Raw genomic sequence first — 21994 nt, forward strand, 5'->3', positions numbered from 1 at the left:
ACCCAAATAAATAAAATCAGAAACGAAAGGAGAAATCACAACTGATACAACAGAAATACAAAGAATTATAAGAAATTATTACGAACAACTGTATGGCAAGAAATTTGACAACCTAGAGGAAATGGACAGATTCCTGGAAAACTATAGTCTTCCCAAACTGAATCAAGAAGAAGCAGAAAGTCTGAATAGACCAATAACAGCTAGTGAAATTGAAGCAGTAATCAAAAAACTCCCAGCACACAAAAGCCCAGGACCGGATGGCTTCACAAGTGAATTCTACAAAACATTTAGGAAAGAACTAACTCCTATCCTCCTCAGACTATTCCAAAAGATACAAGAAGAGGGAAGACTCCCAGACTCGTTCTATGAAGCCAGTATAACCCTAATTCCAAAACCAGGTCAAGACACAACAAAGAAAGAAAACTACAGACCAATATCGCTGATGAACATAGATGCTAAAATCCTCAACAAAATATTGGCAAACAGGATCCAGCAACACATTAGAAAGATCATACACCACGATCAAGTAGGATTCATCCCAGGGATGCAAGGATGGTTTAATATTCGCAAATCAATAAACGTGATACACCACATAAACAAAATGAAAGACAAAAACCACATGATCATATCAATAGATGCGGAAAAATCATTTGATAAAGTACAACACCCATTTATGATAAAAACTCTCAGCAAAATGGGAATAGAGGGAGCATACCTCAACATAATAAAGGCCATATATGAGAAACCTGAAGCCAACATCATACTCAATGGGCAAAAACTGAGAGCATTCCCCCTGAGATCAGGAACAAGACAAGGATGTCCGCTCTCTCCACTCCTATTCAACATAGTCTTGGAAGTTCTAGCCACCGCAATCAGACAAGAAAGAGAAATAAAAGGCATCCAAATTGGAAAAGAGGAAGTAAAACAGTCATTATTTGCAGATGACATGATAGTGTACATAGAAAATCCTTTAGACTCCACAAAAAAACTACTCAACCTAATAAGTGAATTCGGCAAAATAGCAGGATACAAAGTCAACATTAAGAAATCGAAGGCATTTTTATACACCAACAATAAAAACTCAGAGATAGAAACTGAAAGAAAAATCCCATTTACCATAGCAGCAAGAAAAATAAAATACCTAGGAATAAACTTGACCAAAGAGGTAAAAGACCTGTACACAGAAAACTACATAACACTGAAGAAAGAAATTAAAGAAGATACAAATAAATGGAAGCATATACCATGCTCATGGATGGGAAGAATCAACATCATTAAAATGTCCATACTACCCAAAGCAATTTATAGATTCAATGCAATCCCTATTAAAATACCAGCAACATATTTCACAGACCTAGAACAAATACTTCAAAAATTTATATGGAACCAAAACAGAGCCCGAATAGCCACAGCAATTTTGAGGAACAACACAGTAGGAGGAATCACAATACCTGATATCAAACTATACTACAAGGCAACGGTAATCAAAACAGTCTGGTACTGGCATAAAAACAGACATATAGATCAATGGAACAGAATAGAGAGCCCAGAAATAAACCCAGGTTCATATGGTCAACTAATATTTGACAAAGGGGGAAAGAACATCAAATGGAGTGAAAAGAGCCTCTTCAACAAATGGTGTTGGGAGAACTGGACAGGGACATGCAAAAAAATGAAACTCGACCACCAGCTCACAGCATACACCAGAATAAACTCACAATGGATCAAAGACTTAAATGTAAGCCGTGATACCCTAAAAGTCCTAGAGGAAAAAATAGGCAGGAAATTTTCAGATATCCCACGTAGCAACATTTTCACTGATATATCTCCTAAGGCAAGGGAAATAAAGGAAAGAATAAACAAATGGGACTACATCAAACTAAAAAGTTTCTGCTCAGCTAAAGAAAACATCAGCAAGATGCAAAGGAAACCAACCATATGGGAAAATATATTCGCCAATGACATCTCAGACAGGGGATTGATCTCCAAAATATATAAAGAACTCATACGACTCAACACCAAGAAGACAGACAACCCAATTAAAAAATGGGCAAAAGACCTGAACAAACACTTCTCCAAAGAAGACATACAGAGGGCCCATAGACATATGAGAGTATGCTCAACATCACTAGCCATCAGAGAGATGCAAATAAAAACCACAATGAGATACCACCTCACACCAGTCAGAATGGCCATCAACAACAAATCAACAAACAACTTCTACTGGAGAGGATGCAGAGAAACGGGAACCCTGGTGCATTGCTGGTGGGAATGCAGACTGGTGCAGGCACTGTGGAAAACAGTTTGGAATTTCCTCAAAAAACTAAAAATGGAACTGCCTTTTGAACCAGCAATTCCATTGCTAGGATTATATCCAAAAAATCCTGAAACACCAATACAATAGAACCTATGCACTCCAATGTTCATAGCAGCACTATTTACAATAGCCAAGTGCTGGAAACAACCTAAGTGCCCATCTGTAGATGAGTGGATCAAAAAACTGTGGTACATTTACACAATGGAATTCTATGTAGCAGGAAGAAAGAAGGAACTTCTACCATTTGCAACAACATGGATGGAACTAGAGAAAATTATGCTTAGTGAAATAAGCCAGGCAACAAAAGAAAAATACCCTATGCTGTCACCTATTACAGGAAACTAATGAACAACACAAACAAATGAGCAAAATTGAACCAGAGGACATAAGCCTATGATCGCATTACCTGAGTGATTGTCTGTACGCATAAGCTTCACTTAATCCTGTCTGCAGCGCTGCCTCCTGAGACTCAACGGTTTGGCTGAACTAAATGGCTGGAACACAACAAGGACACCAGCCTGTTAAACCAAGCACGCCGTTGACTGGAGACAGCCAACTGACCTGGAGTCTGCACGATCCTTCCCCATTTGGGAAGGCCACCCTCCCCTCCACACTCCCACTCTTATTAGGGTTTTCTGGACCCAAGGGTACATAGGACGACGACCATGTCCAGCTTGAAGCAGCTAGAGGAGCTTGAGACCTTCGCCAAAAAAAAAAAAGGCAATGAAAATTGCCCTTGGGTGAGGATTAAAAAAAAATTTTTTTTAAGTGTAACTAGGAAAATACTGCAGGCTACGTGTTTTTGCCCTAAAAACACAAATAAATATATTGCCAAGTAGAAATAAAGAGGAACTTTGTAGTCAGTCTTACTGATTTACTTTACAGTTTGAGAATTACAGAACAAAACTGCCTATGCTACTATAAATTAATCACCTTAATCTCAGATCAATTTTTCTCAATGAAAGGACTTGCCTGTTTATTTGTATGGGGTAGTTTACTCTGGGCTTCCTAAATGTCCTGGCCCAAATCAGCATTAAAGCCAAGGATAGCACTATGCAGAGTGGGCATATTGGCCATTTTAGTCTTGTGGGTAAGGCTGTCTTAACCCATTTTCTTTCCAGTACATCAAATAAAAAAAAACAAAACAAAAAAAAACAGTATTGTCAGACATTTAAACAACAACATAGAAGAAGAAGATTGTGACAGTAGCATCTAAGTCAACAATAAAATAACAATTTCTTCTTCTTAGGAAATAAAAACCTGGGAGAATATGTATGGTTAAGTGGCACAGTTCAAGACATAAACTTAACCATATTCTTTCTATATGGATCCAAAAATGGCACTCATTGCTATTTACCCAAAGGCATTAAAAACTTCCCACACATAAACCTGCACATGGATGTTTATAGCTGCTTTATTCATAATTGCCAAAACTTGGAAGCAACTGAGATGCCCTTGAGGAGGTAAATAGATGAATAAACTATAATATATCCAGGTAATGGAATATTACTTGGTGCTAAAAATAAATAAGTTATCAAACAATGAAATGAGATTGAGGAACTTAAATGTATGTTACTAAGTGAAAGAAGTCAATTTGAAAAGGTTTTATACTGTATGATTACAATTCTAAGACATTTTGGAAAAGGCAAAACTATGGATACAGTAAACAGATCTGTAGTTTCCAAGGGATGGGGAAGGGAGGAATGAATACATGAAACAGGCTATTTAGGGCAGTGGAACTACTCTGTATGAAACTATAATTGTGAAAGCATGTCATTATGTATTTGTCCAAACCCATAAAATGTACAACACCAAGATCAGACCCTTATGTAAACCATACAGACTTTGGGTGATTATGATATGTCAGTGTAGCAAATATACCATGCTGGTGGGGGATATTGATAGTGCTAAAGGCTATGCATGTATGAGAGCAGGGTGTATATGGAAAATCTCTGTAACCCTAACCCTTCCTGTCAATCAATGCTGCTATGAACATAAAACTGCTCTAAAATATAAAGTATAATGTATATACGGTAAAGAACTTGTATACAGAATATAAAAATTTAATAGAATAACCATCATCGACAAAAAAGGAGCTACTAACATATAACATGACTGAAGACTCTCAAATGCATTGTTAAGGAAAAGAAACCAGATTAAAAGGTTATATACTACTCAGTTTCATTTATGACATTTTAGAGAAAGTGAAGTATAGCAATAGAAGAGATCAGTCGTTGTCCAGAGACAGAAGTGGTGGAAGCTGTGCCCAAAGAGGCATTTGGAAGATGATGGAACTTGACCACAAGACCTAGTTCCTAGACTTGAAATGGCATAATGCTGTGCAACTGAAGTGAGTGAATTGAATGAAATTTCATTAAACTTCCACCATACAACTGGAACGTGGTAAACTGAGCACCTGAGACTTCTATCTACTCAAAAATTTGTAAAAAGAAGGAGCATTAGCAAAGGTTATGTCTCCTCTTTGGGATTTATTCTTGGCAAATTAAACTGATTCCTTCAATGGTTGCCCTCACTGTGAGGAAACAATCCAAAAGCCCGATATTTAAGGGTCTTAATGATCAAACCCACTCTCTTCTCCAGATCACATCTTACCCTCCTCACCTCCCATTCCTGTACCAGCACACCCTTGCCTCCTCATCCAGTTCCCCTAATCCAAGCATTTTCAACCCGTGTGTCAGGGTGTGCGGGAAGAATTTTTAAGACATGCAATACCTGACTATTGCGTCAGGGGCACTGACCTCTTTTCCCTGTGACTGCCAAATAAAAAAATGACAACAGCCAATACAACAATAGTTATCTGGTGTGAATGAATCAAAATTAGACCTTTTTTTTTTGCCAGGTCAGCAAAAAAATATATATTTTTTGGTATGACACAGAACTTTAGTAATTAGTCCATGTATGCCATGAGATGAAAGTTGAAATCACTGCTCTAACCTATCAGTCTCTCACATGTATGGGCTTTTGCCTATACTAGTTCTTTCCATATACATAACTCTTATACTCACCTCTTAAGTGTATTTGTAATATTCTTCATATTTATAGACTCAAGACTCACACACATATTTCCTCTCCATCAGGGACACTTTCCCTAACCTCCATTCACTCTTGACACCCTAGCTGAAGTAGACACCTATCATGTATGCTCCCATTACACTCCAGACATTTCTCTGCCATGACTCCAATCAAGTCACTTGAAAATTGTTGCTTCATTTGTCTGTGTCTGCTTCTAAACTGTGATCTTCTTGAAGGCAGGGACCATGTTTTTCACCTCTGTGTCCCCAGAATCTAGCATAATACCTATTATGTATAAATACATATGGATTAGATGAATGACTGACTGGATTCTTGGATGGATGTGGATAGATGAATGATGGATAGATTTTTTAAAAGTATGTGAAAAGCACTCTGGGTCATCTTAGAGGCAGCCTACCACAGTGTCTTTAATGTAAATGGTAAAAAGAAAAAAGGAAAATAAAAAATATGGAAAGTACCCTGCATATAGTAGAAGCTTAATAAATAACAAATTATTAGTGAACTACAACTTCTAGCAAAGACTGCTTGTTTAAAAGCCACAAATTTATACATCTCAAAGAAGGAGGCTTGCTAAATCTTTGGATAAGACTCATGGTTATCCAACAATATTTCTGTTTGATCATTGAGGTGGTTGTGCTTAATTGTCTTTCAGAATGAGTTTCAGGTAGTGGAACAGAGATTTCTAAAGTGTTTACCTAACATTATGAAAAAGAGAAAATTATAGGTTAAGAGCAGGTGTTCTAGATGCTAGGAGAGAAAAATCCCTCTAGAGATCAGTCATTTTGAAGGTTATGTTAATAATAATGTTTATTTCTAACTGCAGTATTCCTGGAAATAATCAGGTAGATAAGTGTTGAGACCAGAGGGTGTCACACTTGTATTTTTCAGAAAGAACATTAGTCTTATTTATACCCCTGGTCCTAGCACATCCCTAGTCCTGGGCATAGAAGGCACTGAAGTGAAGTTTGTGTTTGTTGTTGAATAGTCCATTTGTCCTTTTAAAAATAATTCAGGTTAAATTTTTAGCACTCATGTTCAAATAGGGCATTATGTCTTAGCCTATTTAGGTAAGATTCAATTATTTTTAAAAACATTAACTCAAAGACCTCAAAAATCCAACTCTTTACAACTTAACTGGAAATGGTTTTATAATTGGGTTCCACACGAAACTACCAAGTGTATTAAATGTACGGAGTCCTTGGACTATTCTTCAAGGAGTCAATTGGTGATTATGGCTATCTAAAATAAATAAATAAATTTCTCTAAGAGTGGATATTGAGTACAGTTGAAGTATGCCAACTGGGAATTTTTTAAAAACTTCAATGAATGTAATTTTTCCAAGATGAAAAAGAAGCATTCATAGGAGTTCAAGAATCTGTTGTAATGAATCAAGAGACAGTTTTATATTTCTGCTGAAATGTTAGTTTATTCCTTGGTAAGTTCCTGACTTTCCCTGTCAGTGAGTTCAGACTTCTTGATTTCATTCTCCATTTGCCAACAGATGCTGCATTTCAAGATGAAAGAAAGGTTTCTTTTTAGAAAAGTAGCATTGAGTGGTGGCTTTTACACGGTCCCCTCACTCCCAGTGCACATGCTCCTCCTTGATCCATCTCCTTCGTTGTCATTGAACCCTTATCTTTTTCTGCTCCGTTTTTTTCTGATCCCATTTTCTCTCCAAACACTTCTTGCTCATTTACCCCAATGTCTTTCCTTCTTCCATTTTCCTCTTCATTCCCCATCTATATTCGCCATCTGTTCTACTTTATAGTCTGCTTTTGTGTTTACTCATTCACTCCTGAATCCTCTTTACTTGTTGTTCCTTTCCTACCCTCAGCTGGCCCCATCATTTTTCAAATTCTCTAGTGAAATGAGCATGTCAGCATGTGTGTGTTGGAGAAGGGAAAGTAGAGAAAATATTCAGTGTTTTTTTCCAGTTTCATATCTTCTCCTTTCAATAATTTGAGCACCAGCTGTTAAGAAAGATGCCTCTGCTAACAATTATGTTCCCAGACTTTATTCCACCTCTTTAAAATATGGCATTTTTTCAGGTAGTGGAAAGGAGCAGAGACAGTATGGAGAGGGTATCAGAGCACTTAGTAAATAAACTGGAACTAGAGAAAGGAGTATACAATTTATGCCCTTGGGGATGAGTCACCAACAAGAAAGACAAGAGGATGAGCCAAACAGGACCTGGGGCAACTCAGAAGAGGCAAAGCCACCACATTTCAGTTACCATCCTAGAACCAATGAACTTACAAAAACCCTTTGACCAAGAAAATCCCATGTGCCATGGTTAAACACATTAGTGCCTAGGTAAACACATTATAAACAAGGAGTCGTTTTCTATCTCATTACTTTATTTTGTCAAAATAACCTGAACATGTATACATAAATTATTGATTTGTTATAAGAATGTGTCGCATAAAAGTCCCTGAGATATAATCAAGAATGACTTGAAATGTATTCAGTACAAACATTCACTGCACTAATTACCAAGGACTTGGCTCCTTTCCCTGATATCTAAAGCATGTGACACTAAATCAGAATTCCCCCTCTCTGGTGCCTGGTTTTCTGCCAGTTTCCTGCTGCTGTGCAGTAAGTCACTTACAGACTGTAAGGAAGACACATCGGGAAGTGAATTAGTTCTAAGAGCCCTAGGGTGCCAGTTAGTAGAATGATAGCAAGGGGAACTGGAGGTCCCAAGAGAAGATCTCCTATAACCCACTCATTTTGCAGTTCAAGTGACAGAGGCTCAAAGCAGTTGTGACTTGCACAAGCATGGATGGTTCTGCCACTACTACTGTAACCTTAGGCAAGTCCTACAGTGGGTCTGGACCTTAGCTCCTTCCTCTGTAAAATAGGGACATCACAACTAACAAATTCTAGGTGCTTCCTATGTGCCAGACATGTACAGAATAAGTGTCTTATCTGATTCTCCCAACACCTCCATAAATTACATATGGTTACATTAAATTAGAGATGAATATCAAAACACAGAAAGCTTAAATAATTTGCCCAATATAAGACAATTAGGAGATCTTACAGAGCTGGTCTAGGAATCCAGGGGTATCTATCTGCCACTAAAATTTTAAAATTACAATTCTTAAATCCCTTCTAAGAAACCCCCATTGCATAGGTTCTCAAATTCCTTTTATCTCTAAAAGTCTAGAACAGAGTTGACAAACTATGACTCAGGCCAAATCCAGGCAGTGTATTTGCTTATATATTCTCAATGGCTGATTTTACACTACAACAGTTGAGGTGAGTAGTGGCAGCAGAGACTGCATGACCTGCAAAGCCTAAAATATTTACTCTCTGGCCCTTTACCAACCCCTGCTCCAGAGCCTTGAAAATATAGTGGATCCTGTAACTGTATAGCACTTTACAATGTACAAAGCACCCTGGTGTACATCATCACATTTAATTCTTGTTTTGTAGGGGCATTCATGCATTATAAAGGAAGAAGCTAAAATTCAGAGTTGAATTAGGCCCTGCCTAATAAGACCACAGGGGCAGAAAGTGGCAAAATCCCATATCCAGGTTCAGACTCCAAACTGCAAGCTCATTCCATGAAGACATCCTGTCTCCTCTAAGTTACTGCTGGGGATGGGCTTAGAAACTGGAAGGACCTGTGAATACTAAAAGTGAGTCAGACTGTCTTCCCAATGCAAATATCATTCTAGGGGCAAATAATTCCAGAGGCACTCATGTAATTAGTCATCAAGTGCTAAAAATATTAAATTTGTAATAAGTTGTAAAGAAAAGCTTATGTGTTAAAGGAAGGACATGACAATCCTAGGGAAGACATTTTGAAAGCTGTATGATGCACTTATATGCATTTTATATCAAAGTTGTGAAATTTTAACCTGCTCAATTTAGAATATGAAAAATAAAATAACATAAAATGAAAAACCGCCACATTTCTCTTGCCCTTTGATATTACCCTTAAAAAATAGTTTGTTCCATACCCACAATTTTCAAATAAATAAAAATACAATTATACCTTTATCTATTTTATTTCCTGAAAAGCCCACAATGAGCTGTTAAGTATTTTCCTCCCATTTCACAGATAGGGGAGCTGGAGTTCAGGGTTATTACTAATTTCCCTAACATCACACTGCTGGAATTCAAATCTAAGCCTTGATTACTTTCAAAACCCAAACTCTTTCCCACTGCGCCATGTAGATTCTCAATAAAACCAAGATCACTGGCCAGTATCTCATGAATACTCATTTTAGGAATAAAATTTTTCTTTTCTTTTTTCTTTGTTGGATGGCTAATACTCTATAATTGTAATTCTGCCCATGCTTTCATATTTTAATAAGGACACTTTATCCATGGATGTTAGTTCCTCCTTTTAAGGATAAAGACAATTAAAGCATTTTTTAGGTTTTAATGAGCTTTTGGTGAGTCTACAACAAATGCAGAAATAAAACTATGATTCAGCTGTAGTAGTCAAATGCAAAATTATTATTTATAGCAAAATCCTGTGTACACCTAATTAATCTTGGACTGTTCCCGCAAAAATCAGTCACAAAGGGTCTTTATTATAATAAATTAAAGAGAAATATCAACTATTATTTCAGGCTGTAAATCAACTGGCTTTCTAATAATTCATTTATGGCCTGTATCACTAAGAATGTTACTTTAAACAAATAGGTTCTGCCAGTTGATTTATCTAAGTTCACAGATTACTTGTTGGCAGTGGTAGATTTTATACGGGGGCCCTTGCCTTACATATTTTTGTCTTTTTTGTGGCACCCCGAGTCCAGCTGTTTGGCACAAAGTAGGCATGCGGTAACACCTACTGAATAGGCTGCTCAAAGAACTTTTAAAGTCAATGCATATATTTTCAAACATGGTCCCATGCAGTCTCAAGGACATTAGAAACGTGAGGATATATGTACTACTATGCGGACTAGGAGGGAAACCTTCTGGCCCTAGGGAGAATTGCAGGTTTACCCTTTAACAGAAGACAAAGTTCATCACAGACACTAATTTAGTTCCATTCCCCAGCAACTAAACATTTAACAAAAATCCTGACGGATAGAAACAAACACTGCCATTAACAGACACCATGTAACTTTTTCCCTTTTGCATGATCCCGTAATACAGTACAATCTCTTTTATTGCTCTGCAGACAGGTAATGCCAGCATACCTGGAGGACTGATATTCCAGTTTAAGTTTCAGGTCCAGTATAGACACAAAATAAGCAATTTTGTAGAAAGTGACACTGTGGCTTCCTTTTCTGTCTGTAAACTAAGTCTGGTTTTCTGGGAAGAGGGGAGAAGGTTGCTTCTGCTTTATTTTTACATCTGTAATTTTAATACGTGTTTTAAAAATCCAAGTTATAGAAAAAAGACACAGAAGAAATTAGTTAGGGTATGATTATTCACATTGTAAAGGGACTCTCCATAAGGTTTTGTTAAATACTAAACTACCCCCTGGGCAATGGATTTGGGATGTGATTGAAAAGCAGCTTCTCAGGAATACATTTGTGTAAAGAGGTACACATATATTCACCTTAATTCTTCTCCAAGGACAATTCAAGATCTTGTTTCCATTCATGGGGTATGAGAACAAACATTACTTGTTAAGGAACAGTTGAGGGATTCTTGGGTGACCCTCCTCACTTTTCTTAGGAGCTGAGGCTTTGAGGAATTCAACCAACAAGGAGAAAGACCCCCTGTGGCCACAGCCCTTCCACTACCCCACAAGAAGACTCTTTCTAAAACCTGGGGTTTGCTGCACATTGGCCCAGTGAAATGTGAAACGAGGAACAGTGTGTATGAAATTTGTACTCAGCACAGGCCACAAATATGACCTGTGGCAGATGAGGACACTCATAGCGGCCGACTCAACGGCTTCTTGTAGTCAAGCTATTTCTTCACCTCTGCATTGGTTAGTTACAAGGTGAGGAACGGGCTCCCTTCACTCCTGAACACTGATGCCCATCAACAGCAGAGGGAACCCAACTACTACTTGCCCCCAAAACATTAAGAACCGAACCGGGATCCTACCCACCCAGTCTTTGTGCTGAATAACATTGGCAAATCACCTTTTTTCCGTTAGTAAAACTGTAGTCCCATGATTCGGCATTCAAGGAGGTGCACAGCAGAGGATCAAAAAGCTGAGGACTTGACTTCCCTGGGTTACGCCCAGGGGAGGATGGCTTCAACGCTCAAACCAGCGAGCTAAGTTGCGTATACTCTGGGGCCTGTCCCCAGCCCTCTGCACAGCCTGGCAGGCCCGGCACCAAGGCTCGTCCCAGAAAGAGGTGATGTGCACGGCATAGCTTCGGCGCCAATTGAAGTAACGGCGGTAGACGGCTGGATTTCGGTCGAGGAAGAGCAGGTAGGCGGCCAGGGAGGAGGCATTAGGGAAGTCGTCCACGTGGATGAAGGCACCTCGGGGCACAAAGCGCTCATAATTGGCACGGTCAGGGCCCAGCACCACTGGTACGGTGCCAGCTAGCAACGCGTTGCGCCAGAGCTTCTCGGTGATATAATCCAGATGCTGCGAGTTCTCGAAAGCCAGGTAAAACTTGTAGCGGGCCACCGTGTGCAGAAGCCCAACGTCAGGCACCGGTCGCCGCGACCCGCCCTTGCCAAACACGTCCACGGACACGTGCTGCCTCAGCTCGTGGTAGTAGCGGACCCGCGCCTGGCGCTCATCCCAGTTGCTCACCACCCAAGCCACCAGACCACGTTTCCGAGCCAGCGAGGGGACCAGACCTTGTGGCTGGTCGCTGGGATGCGTCCTGGGGTAGAGGTAGCCATAAGGCACAAAGATGTCTGAGTCAGCCCGGTAGGAGAGCGTCCAGTTGAAGAGGTTACCTGCTAGGCTTCGCAGCCCCGGGGAGTGGGAGGGCGACTCAAAGTTCATCCACACCCAGCGCTGGCCCGGGGGCCTGGGGCCCAAGGCAGCCACAGCTTCGGCGGCATCGTGGTCCAACAGCCGCAGCTCCAGCTCCTCTGCCGAGCGCATCCGGGCGCCCCAGGGCGGGGGCCAGTCCAGGGGTCCCTTCACGAGGTCTCGGTGGTGGAAAAGCACAGCCCGAGCTTCCCCGTAGGCGTTACGGTCGGTGAGCAGGCGGCAGCCGCTGATGTTGAAACGCAGCCAGCAGTCAGGGGGCGGTCTTGTGGCGCTCCCGCGCCCAGCAAAGGGCTCCCACCACAGCAGGACGCCCACGGGCTGCAGTGGGCCGTCAGAGGTCCAGGGCAGCGGCGGGAGCTGCTGCCAGCAGGCGTAGGCGGCCAGGGCTGTGCACACCAGGCCAGCGGCCGTCAGTGCCGAAGCGGTCCGTGGCAGATCCCGCGCTCCGCGCCGCCGGCCAGCCGCGGGTCCGCACACTGCCCCCATGGCGCACACAGACAGAGCAGCCGGCGTCGGCCGCGCGTCCGCAAGCGTGGAGCAGCAGCGGCCGCTCTCATACTGCCACTGCGCTTCTAGCCGTCGTTGCCGCTCGCCGCCAACCCTGGACCCGGAGAGGGCGGTCCCGGAATCCCAGGGCTCGCGGATTCTGCTCCCCTCCCCGCAACTCCCCGCGGGGCACGCCGCCAGGGCTAGGTGAGCAAGCCCGGCATGGCAGCTGGGCGCCGCCCCGTCCCTCCCCTCCACTGCGCCCCCGGCCCAACCGGCCAGGCCAGGCCCCTGGCGTTTCCTGCTGCACCGCCGCCCACTCCCGTCCCCCTCCATTGCTCCCGGGCTGCCGGCTGCACCCCACAGGCTCATCACCCGTTACTCCGGATCTCGTCTCAGGGGATCCCAGGCCTTTTTGCGCGAGCCCACCGCTCTAGCCTAGCGCCCGGGCCCACCCCGACCTCCTTCCCAGATCCGCCCCGGTGCTCAATCGCTGTGGCCCGAACCTGCACCTTTGAATGAGGGCCAGGCTCACTTCCGGGTGTGCGCAGGGTACCCGAGACCCTCCAAAAGCCAGGGCGGCGCAAGAGCCAGCGCAGGCACCGAGGAAGGTGAGCCGGGGGCGTGGGGGGTGGGGGGCGGTGGCGAGCTTCCTGGCTGAACGGAAGATCAGAGTCCACTTCCTTCCTCACTGCCCTGCAATGGCCAGCGACGCCTGCAGGAGAGGGCGATCCTGAGAGTCGTCGTTGCCCTTGACCTTGTGACCCACCGAGACAGGCCAGCTGTGTAGCCAGCTTCCCTGGGTGCGGACCACAGAGGTTTTGCAATTTGTGGAACCAAGTTTTAAGGTGCATAGTTAAACCCTGCTGTCATCAGAACATTCCCTTTGCCTACTGTCCCAGCAGAGAAGAGTAAAAAGTTTTCTGAGCAACCGAAACGCGTTCTTTCTTTTGCTCCCCTACAGAACCCTTGTGATGATCTCAACTGACAGCATTCTTTGTACCGGGGCTAGGAGGACTCACTAAAGCAAAGATAAAGATAAGGCTCTTGAGACCTTTGTCCTCAGGGAGGTTCCTGCCTATTCAGTGAGGTGAGTGAATGAACATCACCATCAATTTTACTAAGCATTTAAGAAACAATTTCCGCATTTAAGATTATGCAAAATACCCTGGATTATAAACTGATGGGCCAAAAGAAATATAGCACCCAAATTTACAAATATAAAGGATAGGTATCACACTAGCCCCTCCAGGTTTACCAATGAGGAAACAATCCAGACATCTACTTCCACAGTCACTTGAGGAATTTTTCCCTCTATGGCTTGAATTTGAATTTCTGGGTTTTGGCCTTCATTTCTGTTATTAAACGTTTATTCAGTGAAATTCTAAATAGGCTGTGGATGGGCTGCTGACCTGAGGAGTCAGCTTTGAGAAAACTTTTAGTAGATCACAGCTGTGAATTGGTGGTTCCCCGGCCCAGTGCCATATAAGTTACAGTGTTAGGGGAGAAATAGACTTTCTGGGAATGGGGCCAACCTGTCAGATGTTTTTGATGCTGTGCATACAGAAAATATACTTGGGTTTGCCATTTGGATTTCTGTGAATTTTTCATTAAAAATCAAGTCCAGATTGTAAATGCTTCTACAAAAATGGTTTCAGGTGGCACTGTCTGCTGGCCCGCAGTAACAGTTTGGGAGCTGGATGGACAGACAGTGTGAGGTGCTCTGGCTATAGCTATCAGCCTAGTAGCACTTTCTCCTACACACTAACATCTTTTTGAATGTTTCTATTTCTTTAAATGTCATAGAATCATTTTCAAGCTAGTTAAGCAAATTGTTGTTGAAATCAGGAATTTCAGTGATTCTCTACTGTTATTTTTAATTAAAAAGAAAAACAATAAATGCCCAAGTAGCTTTCTTCAGCCAAATGAAGGAAAGGACATATTGGCTTTTCTTTTTATGCAACTCAAAAAAATCTACATTTATGCACATTTTACCCCCACTTTAGTTAAGTAAGACATTATAAATAGAGCCTAACATTGCATCCAGTGCATGGTAGGTAGGCATTTGATAAATGTGAACCTGCTTGTTTGCTTCCTCCCCCTCCTTCCAGTTTTCCCTTAAGTCCTCCAGGATATTCCAATGAAACCAACTTCTTACTGGTAGAATGACTCAAATCTTGTGAATATCAATTTTCATGTGTCCACTTACCTTGGTTGAGTGCAAGACCACAAACTGTCTTTACTTTGGTGTTACCTTAGTGTGTGTGTGTGGTGGTGGTGGTGGTGGGGGGGAGGGTTATACCTAGCAGGAAGGTATGACTGGATCAATGGGAACCAGTCATGACTTCTCTACAAACTATAGTCATGCACCACATAAGGACATTTCAGTCAATGACAGATTGCGTATACATATAGCGAATACAATTATGTACAGTACATAATGATAACAAACGACTATTACTGGTGTATGTATTTCCCAGATAATACTTTTTTTTCACTTCATAAGCATTTTATCGATCAGACAGCCATCAGCTCACTCAGCCCAGAGAAATAATTGCTGACAAGACCTTTCTGGAAGCCAGGGGCCTGCTTCCTGTGTCCCTTTCAGGAATCTAGGTCTTCAGGGCATTGGTTGAGTCCCTTCTGCATGAAGTACACATGAGAGGCAGACATAATCACAGCCACAAACATTACAAATTCATTGAAGTCCACCGTGGCATCTCCATTGGCATCCAGGTCCTTGAGCAGTTTGTCCAAGGCATCCTTGTCCCTTCTATTCCACAGGAAGCCCAGGAGCTCCTTCTCCAAGAGCACCTTTAGCTCCCTCTTGCTCAGGCTCTGCTTGTTGCTGTCTGTACCCAAGTACCAGGCAAAGACCTCAGTGGTCATGGCCATGGCCAACTCCAGTTGTGGGCCAGTGCTGGATGCAGGCCCACGTTCTTCCTGGCTGCTGGTGTGGCTGAGGGAATGCCGTATAGTACTTTTTATCATTATTTTATAGTGTACTATATGAATTTGCCCTGGCTGGTTTGGCTCAGTGGATTGAGCGTCGGCCTGCGAGCTAAGTGTCGCTGGTTCGATCTTCCAGTCAGGGCACATCAGAGAAGGAAAACTCTGACTCCAAAAAACCTCCGCTGCCTTGAGGCATACCTCTTCAGGGGAAAGGCTAAGGGAGTAAACCCCGACAGAAAATCCGGAGCCGGAGTCCCTAAGGCGGTTTGACGTTGTAGTCAACACCGGCAACTCCTGCGGCGCACCTGAAGCCAAGCTGTATTGACTCCGTCTTTCCCTTGGATCCTTCAGCTGCGAAGAGAGGGGGGTTCTGCTGCATGGGCAACAGCAGACCCTCCATATCACCCTGCCCAGGCTCTGTAGCTTCATCGAGGCTCTGTGGCTTCAGCTTCACTGGAGAGTGCAGATAGACTCTTAAGAAGCTACACCATCGTCTCTCGAGACGGATGGCTGCCGACGATATATGAATTTATTTTTTTTTAAGTTTATTGTAAAATAGCATGTCATGTCACACTGGCAGCAGTCTCATTCATCTTGTCTTTACCCTGTTTCTCGCGTGCATTTTTTCTCTCCTGGTTGATTTAATCTCGTGCTGTTCTGTACAGTAACATGTTGTACAGGCTTATAGGCTAGAACAATAGGCTATAGTGGCTAGGTTTGTGTAAATACATTCTTATTTAAAATTTTGTTTCATTGATTATGCTATTATAGTTGTCCTGATTTTTTCCCCCTTTGCCACCCTCCACCCAGCACCCCCCACTTCTTCAGGCAATCGCCACACCATTGTTCACGTCCATGGGTCATGTGTATAAGTTCTTTGGCTACTCCATTTCCTATCTGTACTTTAGTTCCCCATGACTATTCTGTAACTGCCTATTGTGCTTCTTAATCTGCTCACCTCTTTACCCATTCTGCCCCACCTCCTCCCATCTGGAAACCCTCAAAGCACTCCGTATCCATGGCTCTGTCTCTGTTCTTCTTGTTTGCTTAGTTTGTTTTTTAGATTCAGTTGTTGATAGATATGTATTTTTGTCACTCTATTGTTCATAGTTTTGATCTTCTTTTTCTTAAGTAAGTCCCTTTAACATTTCATATAATAATAGTTAGGTGATGATGAACTCCTTTAGTTTCTTGTCTGTGAAGCTCTTTATCTGCCCTTCAATTCTAAATGAAGCTTTGCTGGGTAAAGCAATCCGGTTGTAGGTTCCTGCTTTTCATGACTTCGAATATTTCTTTCTAGCCAGTTCTTGCCTGGAAAGTTTCTTTTGAGAAATCAGCTGACAGTCTTATTCGAACTCCCCTGTAGTTAACTAACTTCTTTTCTTTTGCTGCTTTTAAGATTCTCTCTTTCTCTTTAACCTTTGGCATTTTAATTATGACGTGTCTTGGAGTGGGTCACTTTGCATCCATCTTGTTCGGGACTCTCTGTGCTTCCTAAACTTGCATGTCTATTTCCTTCATCAAATTAGGGAAGTTTTCTTTCGTTATTTTTTCAAATAGATTTCCAATTTTTTGTTCTTTCTCTTCTCCTTCTGGAACCCCTATGATGCAAATGTTGGACCTCTTGAAGTTGTTCCACAGGCTGCTTATACTATATTTATTTTTTTGGATTATTTTTCTTTCTTTTTTTTTTAACTATATTTTATTGATTATGTTGTTACAGTAGTCCCAATTTTTTTCCCTTTGCTTCTCTCTGCCCAGTACCCGCCTCCCCTCCAGCAATACCACCCTCCTTAGTTCATGTCCATGGCTCATGCATATAAGTTCTTTGGCTTCACCCTTTCCTATATTATTCTTAACTTCCCCCTGTGTCTATTGTACCAGCCAATATGCTTCTTAATTCCTGCACCATTGCCCCATTTTTCGCCTTCCCCCTCCCAGCTGATAACCCTCCAAATGATCCCCATACCTATGATTCTATTCCTCTTCTAGTTTGCTTAGTTGGATTTTTTTTTTTTTAGATTCAGTTGTTGATAGGTGTGAGTTTGTTGTCATTTAAGTGTTCACAGTTTTGACCTTTTTCTTAAAAAAGTCCCTTTGACATTTCATATAATAATGGCTTGGTAATGATGAACTCTTTTAGCTTTACCTTGTCTGGGAAGCACTTGATCTGCCCTTCCATTCTAAATGATACCTTCATTGGATAGAGTAATATTGGTTGTAGGTTCTTGCTTTTCATCACTTTGAATACTTCTTGCCAGTGCCTTCTTGCCTACAAAGTTTTTTTGAGAAATCACCTGATAGTCTTGTAGGCACCCCTTTGTAGGTAACTCTCTGCTTTTCTCTTGCTACTTTTAAGATTCTCTCTTTCACCTTTGGCATTTTAATTATGATGTGTCTTGGTGTGGTCTTCTTTAGGTCTAGCTTGTTTGGGACTCCCTGTGCTTCCTGGACTTATATGTCTACTTCCTTCACCAAATTTGGGGAGTTTCCCTTCATTATTTTTTTACATAAGCTTTCAATTTCTTGCTCTTCCTCTTCTCCTTCTGGCACCCCTATTATTCAGATGTTGGCACGTTTAAAGTTGTCCCAGAGGTTCCTAAGCCTCTCCTCAATTTTTTGAATTCTTGTTTCCTTATTCTGTACTGGTTGACTGTTTTTTTCTTCCATATGTTCCAAATCTTTTATTTGAACCCCAGTTTCCTTCCCTTCACCATTGGTTTTGTGTGGATTTTCCTTTGTTTCATTTAGCATAGCTTTCCCTTCTTCCTTTATGCGTTTGCCATACTCAAGCTTATCTGTCAAGCCTGTGAACCTCTTTATCACCAGTGTTTTGAATTCCGTGTTTGTTAGTTTGGGTTATCTCCTCATTGCTTAGTTCTCCCACTGAAACCTTGATCTGTTCCCTCTTTTGAGTTATACTTCTCTCTCTCCTCATCTTAACAGGTCCTGTGTTTGTTTGCCTCTGTGTCTTAGGTAGAGCTGTCACTCCTATTATGTTATAAGGGGTGGAGCCTTAGGTATTCATCAGTATGAGTGACCGGTTTCACCACGTTGAGGTACTATATGTGGGGAAGGGGTCTGAGAGGGAACAATATGGCTTGCTCAACACTGCGAGGTTCCCCATTCCACAGCTCCCTCAGTGTGGATGAAAGAACTCACTGAGAAATGAATTGTCTGAGGAGAGAGAAGGGTGAGTGTCTCTTATAGGAGATCATCAGTCACTCTTTTCTCAGTCAGGATTTTTATTGAGTTTGCTACGTGCAGAAATACACGGGGTAAGCATGCAGACTTCCACCAAATGGTTGGGAGTAACAACAAAGGGAAGCATAAATCAGCATAGGGAGATAGGTAGCAAGACTGTGAGACATCAAGGCATATCATAGAAGTCCAAATGCCTCTTTTTACTTAGACATTTTGTTTTTACATTCTACTGATAAGATGTGGGGGCTACACAGAGCAAGAAGGCTTCAATCACCTTCAAAGAGTACATTGCATTTCTATTCTACTTCTAAAACCCCCCGGAGTGTGGAACCAGCAGTATGGTATGTAGGCACAGCAGCTACAGCCCTCTGTACCATACATACTGGTTTCCCACATAGCACTTGTCCCTTTTCCAGGCACTTCTCCCACTTCTGTGTGGGACTGGTGCCTCTCTAGCTGTTGCCCTGGCCGTCGTTCCCAGAGTGAGTGGGTCTGCAAATGTCCTAGGACTGTGGAACCCCTTTAAACAAGAAAACTCTGATGTTTAAGACTGGCAGTTTCTTCCTCTGCCCCCAACTCCCACTGGTTTGCACAGTCAAAAGCAACGAGGCTTTATTTTCCCTGGCGCTGGGACCGTGAGCTGCATGGTCTAGTCTGGGGCTGGGAATGCTCCCCAGGTGTCCCTCCCTACTTTTTAAAACATGTGGCTGTGCTTTCCGCTGGCCTGCCACTGCTGCCACTGCTACCACCACACCACCCCAGCTCCACCCCTCCTACCTGTGTGGAAGAACGTTTCTTCTTTATATCTTTATTTGTTGGACTTCCATGCAGCTCGATTTTCTGGAACTTCTGATTGTCTCTAGTTTTGAGGTAGTTTTATTCCTTCTTAGTTGTGGAGGGAAATGCAGCTTCTCTGTCTAGGCCTCCACCTCGGCCAGAAGTCATGGATTCTTTTTTCTTCTTCTTGTTCTGATTAGTTGTTTTTTGCTTCCTTATGTTCCATATCATTGATTTGATTCTCAGCTCCATCTACTCTACTGTTGTTTCCCTGTGAATTATTCTTTATTTCAATTAGTATATCTTTTGTTTCTGACTGGATTGTTTTTATGCTGTTGAGGTCCTCACAAAATTCCTTGAGCATCCTTATAACCAGTATTTTGAACTCCGCATCTGATAGATTGCTTATGTCCATTTCACTTAGCTCTTTTTCTGGAGTTCTGATCTATTCTTTCATTTGGGCCATATTTCTTTGTCTCCTTACTTTGGCAGCCTCCCGTGTTTGTTTCTATGTACTAGGTAGAGCTGCTTTGACTACGTGTCTTGGTAGCCTAATGTAGTAGGTATCCTATAAGGTCCAGTGGCACACCCTCCCCTATCACCCAAGCTGGGTCCTCGAGTTATACCCTTCATGTGGACTGTGTATACCTTCCTCTTGTAGTTGAGCTTTGGTTGCTATTGGCAGATCAAAGGGAAGGATTTACCCAGGCCAGTCAGCTGCAAGGATTGACTGTGACTACTTACCACCAATCTCCACCTTCCATAGAGGATCAGCTCTGCAGGGGCGGGGTGGTGGTACTCCAACGTGGTTTGTAGCTGTCCAGTGGGTGTGCTGGCCCAAGCGATGTAGGCCAAGGTCAGTCCCCACCTTTGTTTTGCCAGGGGCCACTGTGCCTGAGCTATAGAGCAATCTGAGATGGCTGCTACTTGTGCTGGGGTTGGAGGTTCCCAGGCGTAGTTAAGCTGTGAATCTAGGCTGGCTGCTGCTGGTGCCAGGTCTGGGGCTCCCTGAGGTCAGCTGTTGCTTGTTTGAGAAGATTTAGAAAGTTGTGCAGTATGAGCCAGAGACCAGCCATATATATGGAGAAGCAGCGAGGGTGGAATCTCTGGGGATCTTCAAGGTGGGTCAAAGAGTGTTAGCTAGATTGATGGAGTCTCGGATATGGCACCTGCTTGCCAGCTCTGTGGGTGGAAGGTTTAGAAAAGGTCCAATGGCCTCTGCTGGCCTTGATGCCAGACACTTCAGTTTTTCCCAGAGTGCTACTGGTGCTTTTCAAGCTGCTACCTCTGTGTTGGAGCTCAGAGGGAGTGAATCTGAGTGGGTAAGTTTGTGTATGAGTTCTTTAAGAGGAACTACTTGGGGCTCCAGCAATTTATTTCACTGACTCAATCCCCACTGGTTTTTGCACCCATAAGTTGTGGAAGCTTAGCTTTCTGGCACTGAAACCCTGGGCTGGGGAGACTGGTATGGGGCTGGGACTCCTCGCTCCCAAAATACCGCTCCCGAAATTTTATCTACCACATGTGGGTGTGGGACCAGCATATTCTGTGCCTGTGCCCCTGGTATCAGTCTGAAATTATGTGGTTTCTTTAGATCTGTAGGTGTTAGACTTCCATTCAACTCAATTTCTGAGTGATGGTTATTCTGTATTTTAGTTGTAATTTTGATGTGGTTGTGCAAAGAGGTGAGCCATGTCTGCCTGTACTTCCATCATGATCAGAAGTTCCTCAGTGTGCACTCTTATGATGCTTGCACAAGGATGGAATTGCTTAAGAACACGTTACTCGGAACACATCCTTATTGTCAAGCAGCACACATGACTGCACCAATTAAAGGTCGTAGGCATTGATTGAGTCACAGGGCAATGGTTTGTTCTTCCTAAAAAAGAATGAAGAGGAGGAGGATAAAGGAGGAAAGGCATTAAGGGAAAGTGATAATACCAGGTGTTCTCATGTATTCATTTAACCACCTGGGAAACAGAATGAAAAACACATTTCTACCTTTAAGAATCTATAAGAGGAACAGACAGGGAAGAGGGAAGGGATCATTGAAGGCTTTGAGAAGGTGGCTACTGGAATAATTAAAAACAATTGAAATGGGGGAGGAGAACAGCTAAGATGTGTTAGTCTTAACAAAAGGAGCAGCATACACAAAGGCCAGGCAGAGGACTGAGACAGTAGGTTAGGAATTACTAGGGTTTAGTTTGGTTATGGAGATGGAGTTTTATCCTGAAGGCTGTGGAGAATCCTTGAAAGGTTTTCATAAAGCAAGGGAGCAAGATAGAGATTTGAATTTTTAAAAATTTAATTGTCAGGGGAGCTGAGTA

General features: G+C 42.5%; 1 protein-coding gene and 1 pseudogene across 1 annotated transcript; both read right to left on the minus strand.

Annotated features, from left to right (window-relative positions):
* Positions 1-10732: 10732 nt before the first annotated feature.
* On the minus strand, positions 10733-13320 carry FUT4 (fucosyltransferase 4). Its single transcript, XM_090265845.1, has one exon. It carries the CDS (start codon positions 13104-13106, stop codon positions 11547-11549), a length of 1560 nt encoding a protein of 519 aa, XP_090121971.1. The 5' UTR covers positions 13107-13320; the 3' UTR covers positions 10733-11546.
* A 2018-nt stretch (positions 13321-15338) lies between these two features.
* Positions 15339-15725, minus strand: LOC150018774 (protein S100-P pseudogene; annotated as a pseudogene).
* Positions 15726-21994: the final 6269 nt, after the last annotated feature.

This window comes from Furipterus horrens, unplaced genomic scaffold (genome assembly GCF_987537825.1).
Source record: "Furipterus horrens unplaced genomic scaffold, mFurHor1.1.pri manual_scaffold_2, whole genome shotgun sequence".
In the NCBI taxonomy this organism is placed as follows: Eukaryota; Metazoa; Chordata; class Mammalia; order Chiroptera; family Furipteridae; genus Furipterus; species Furipterus horrens.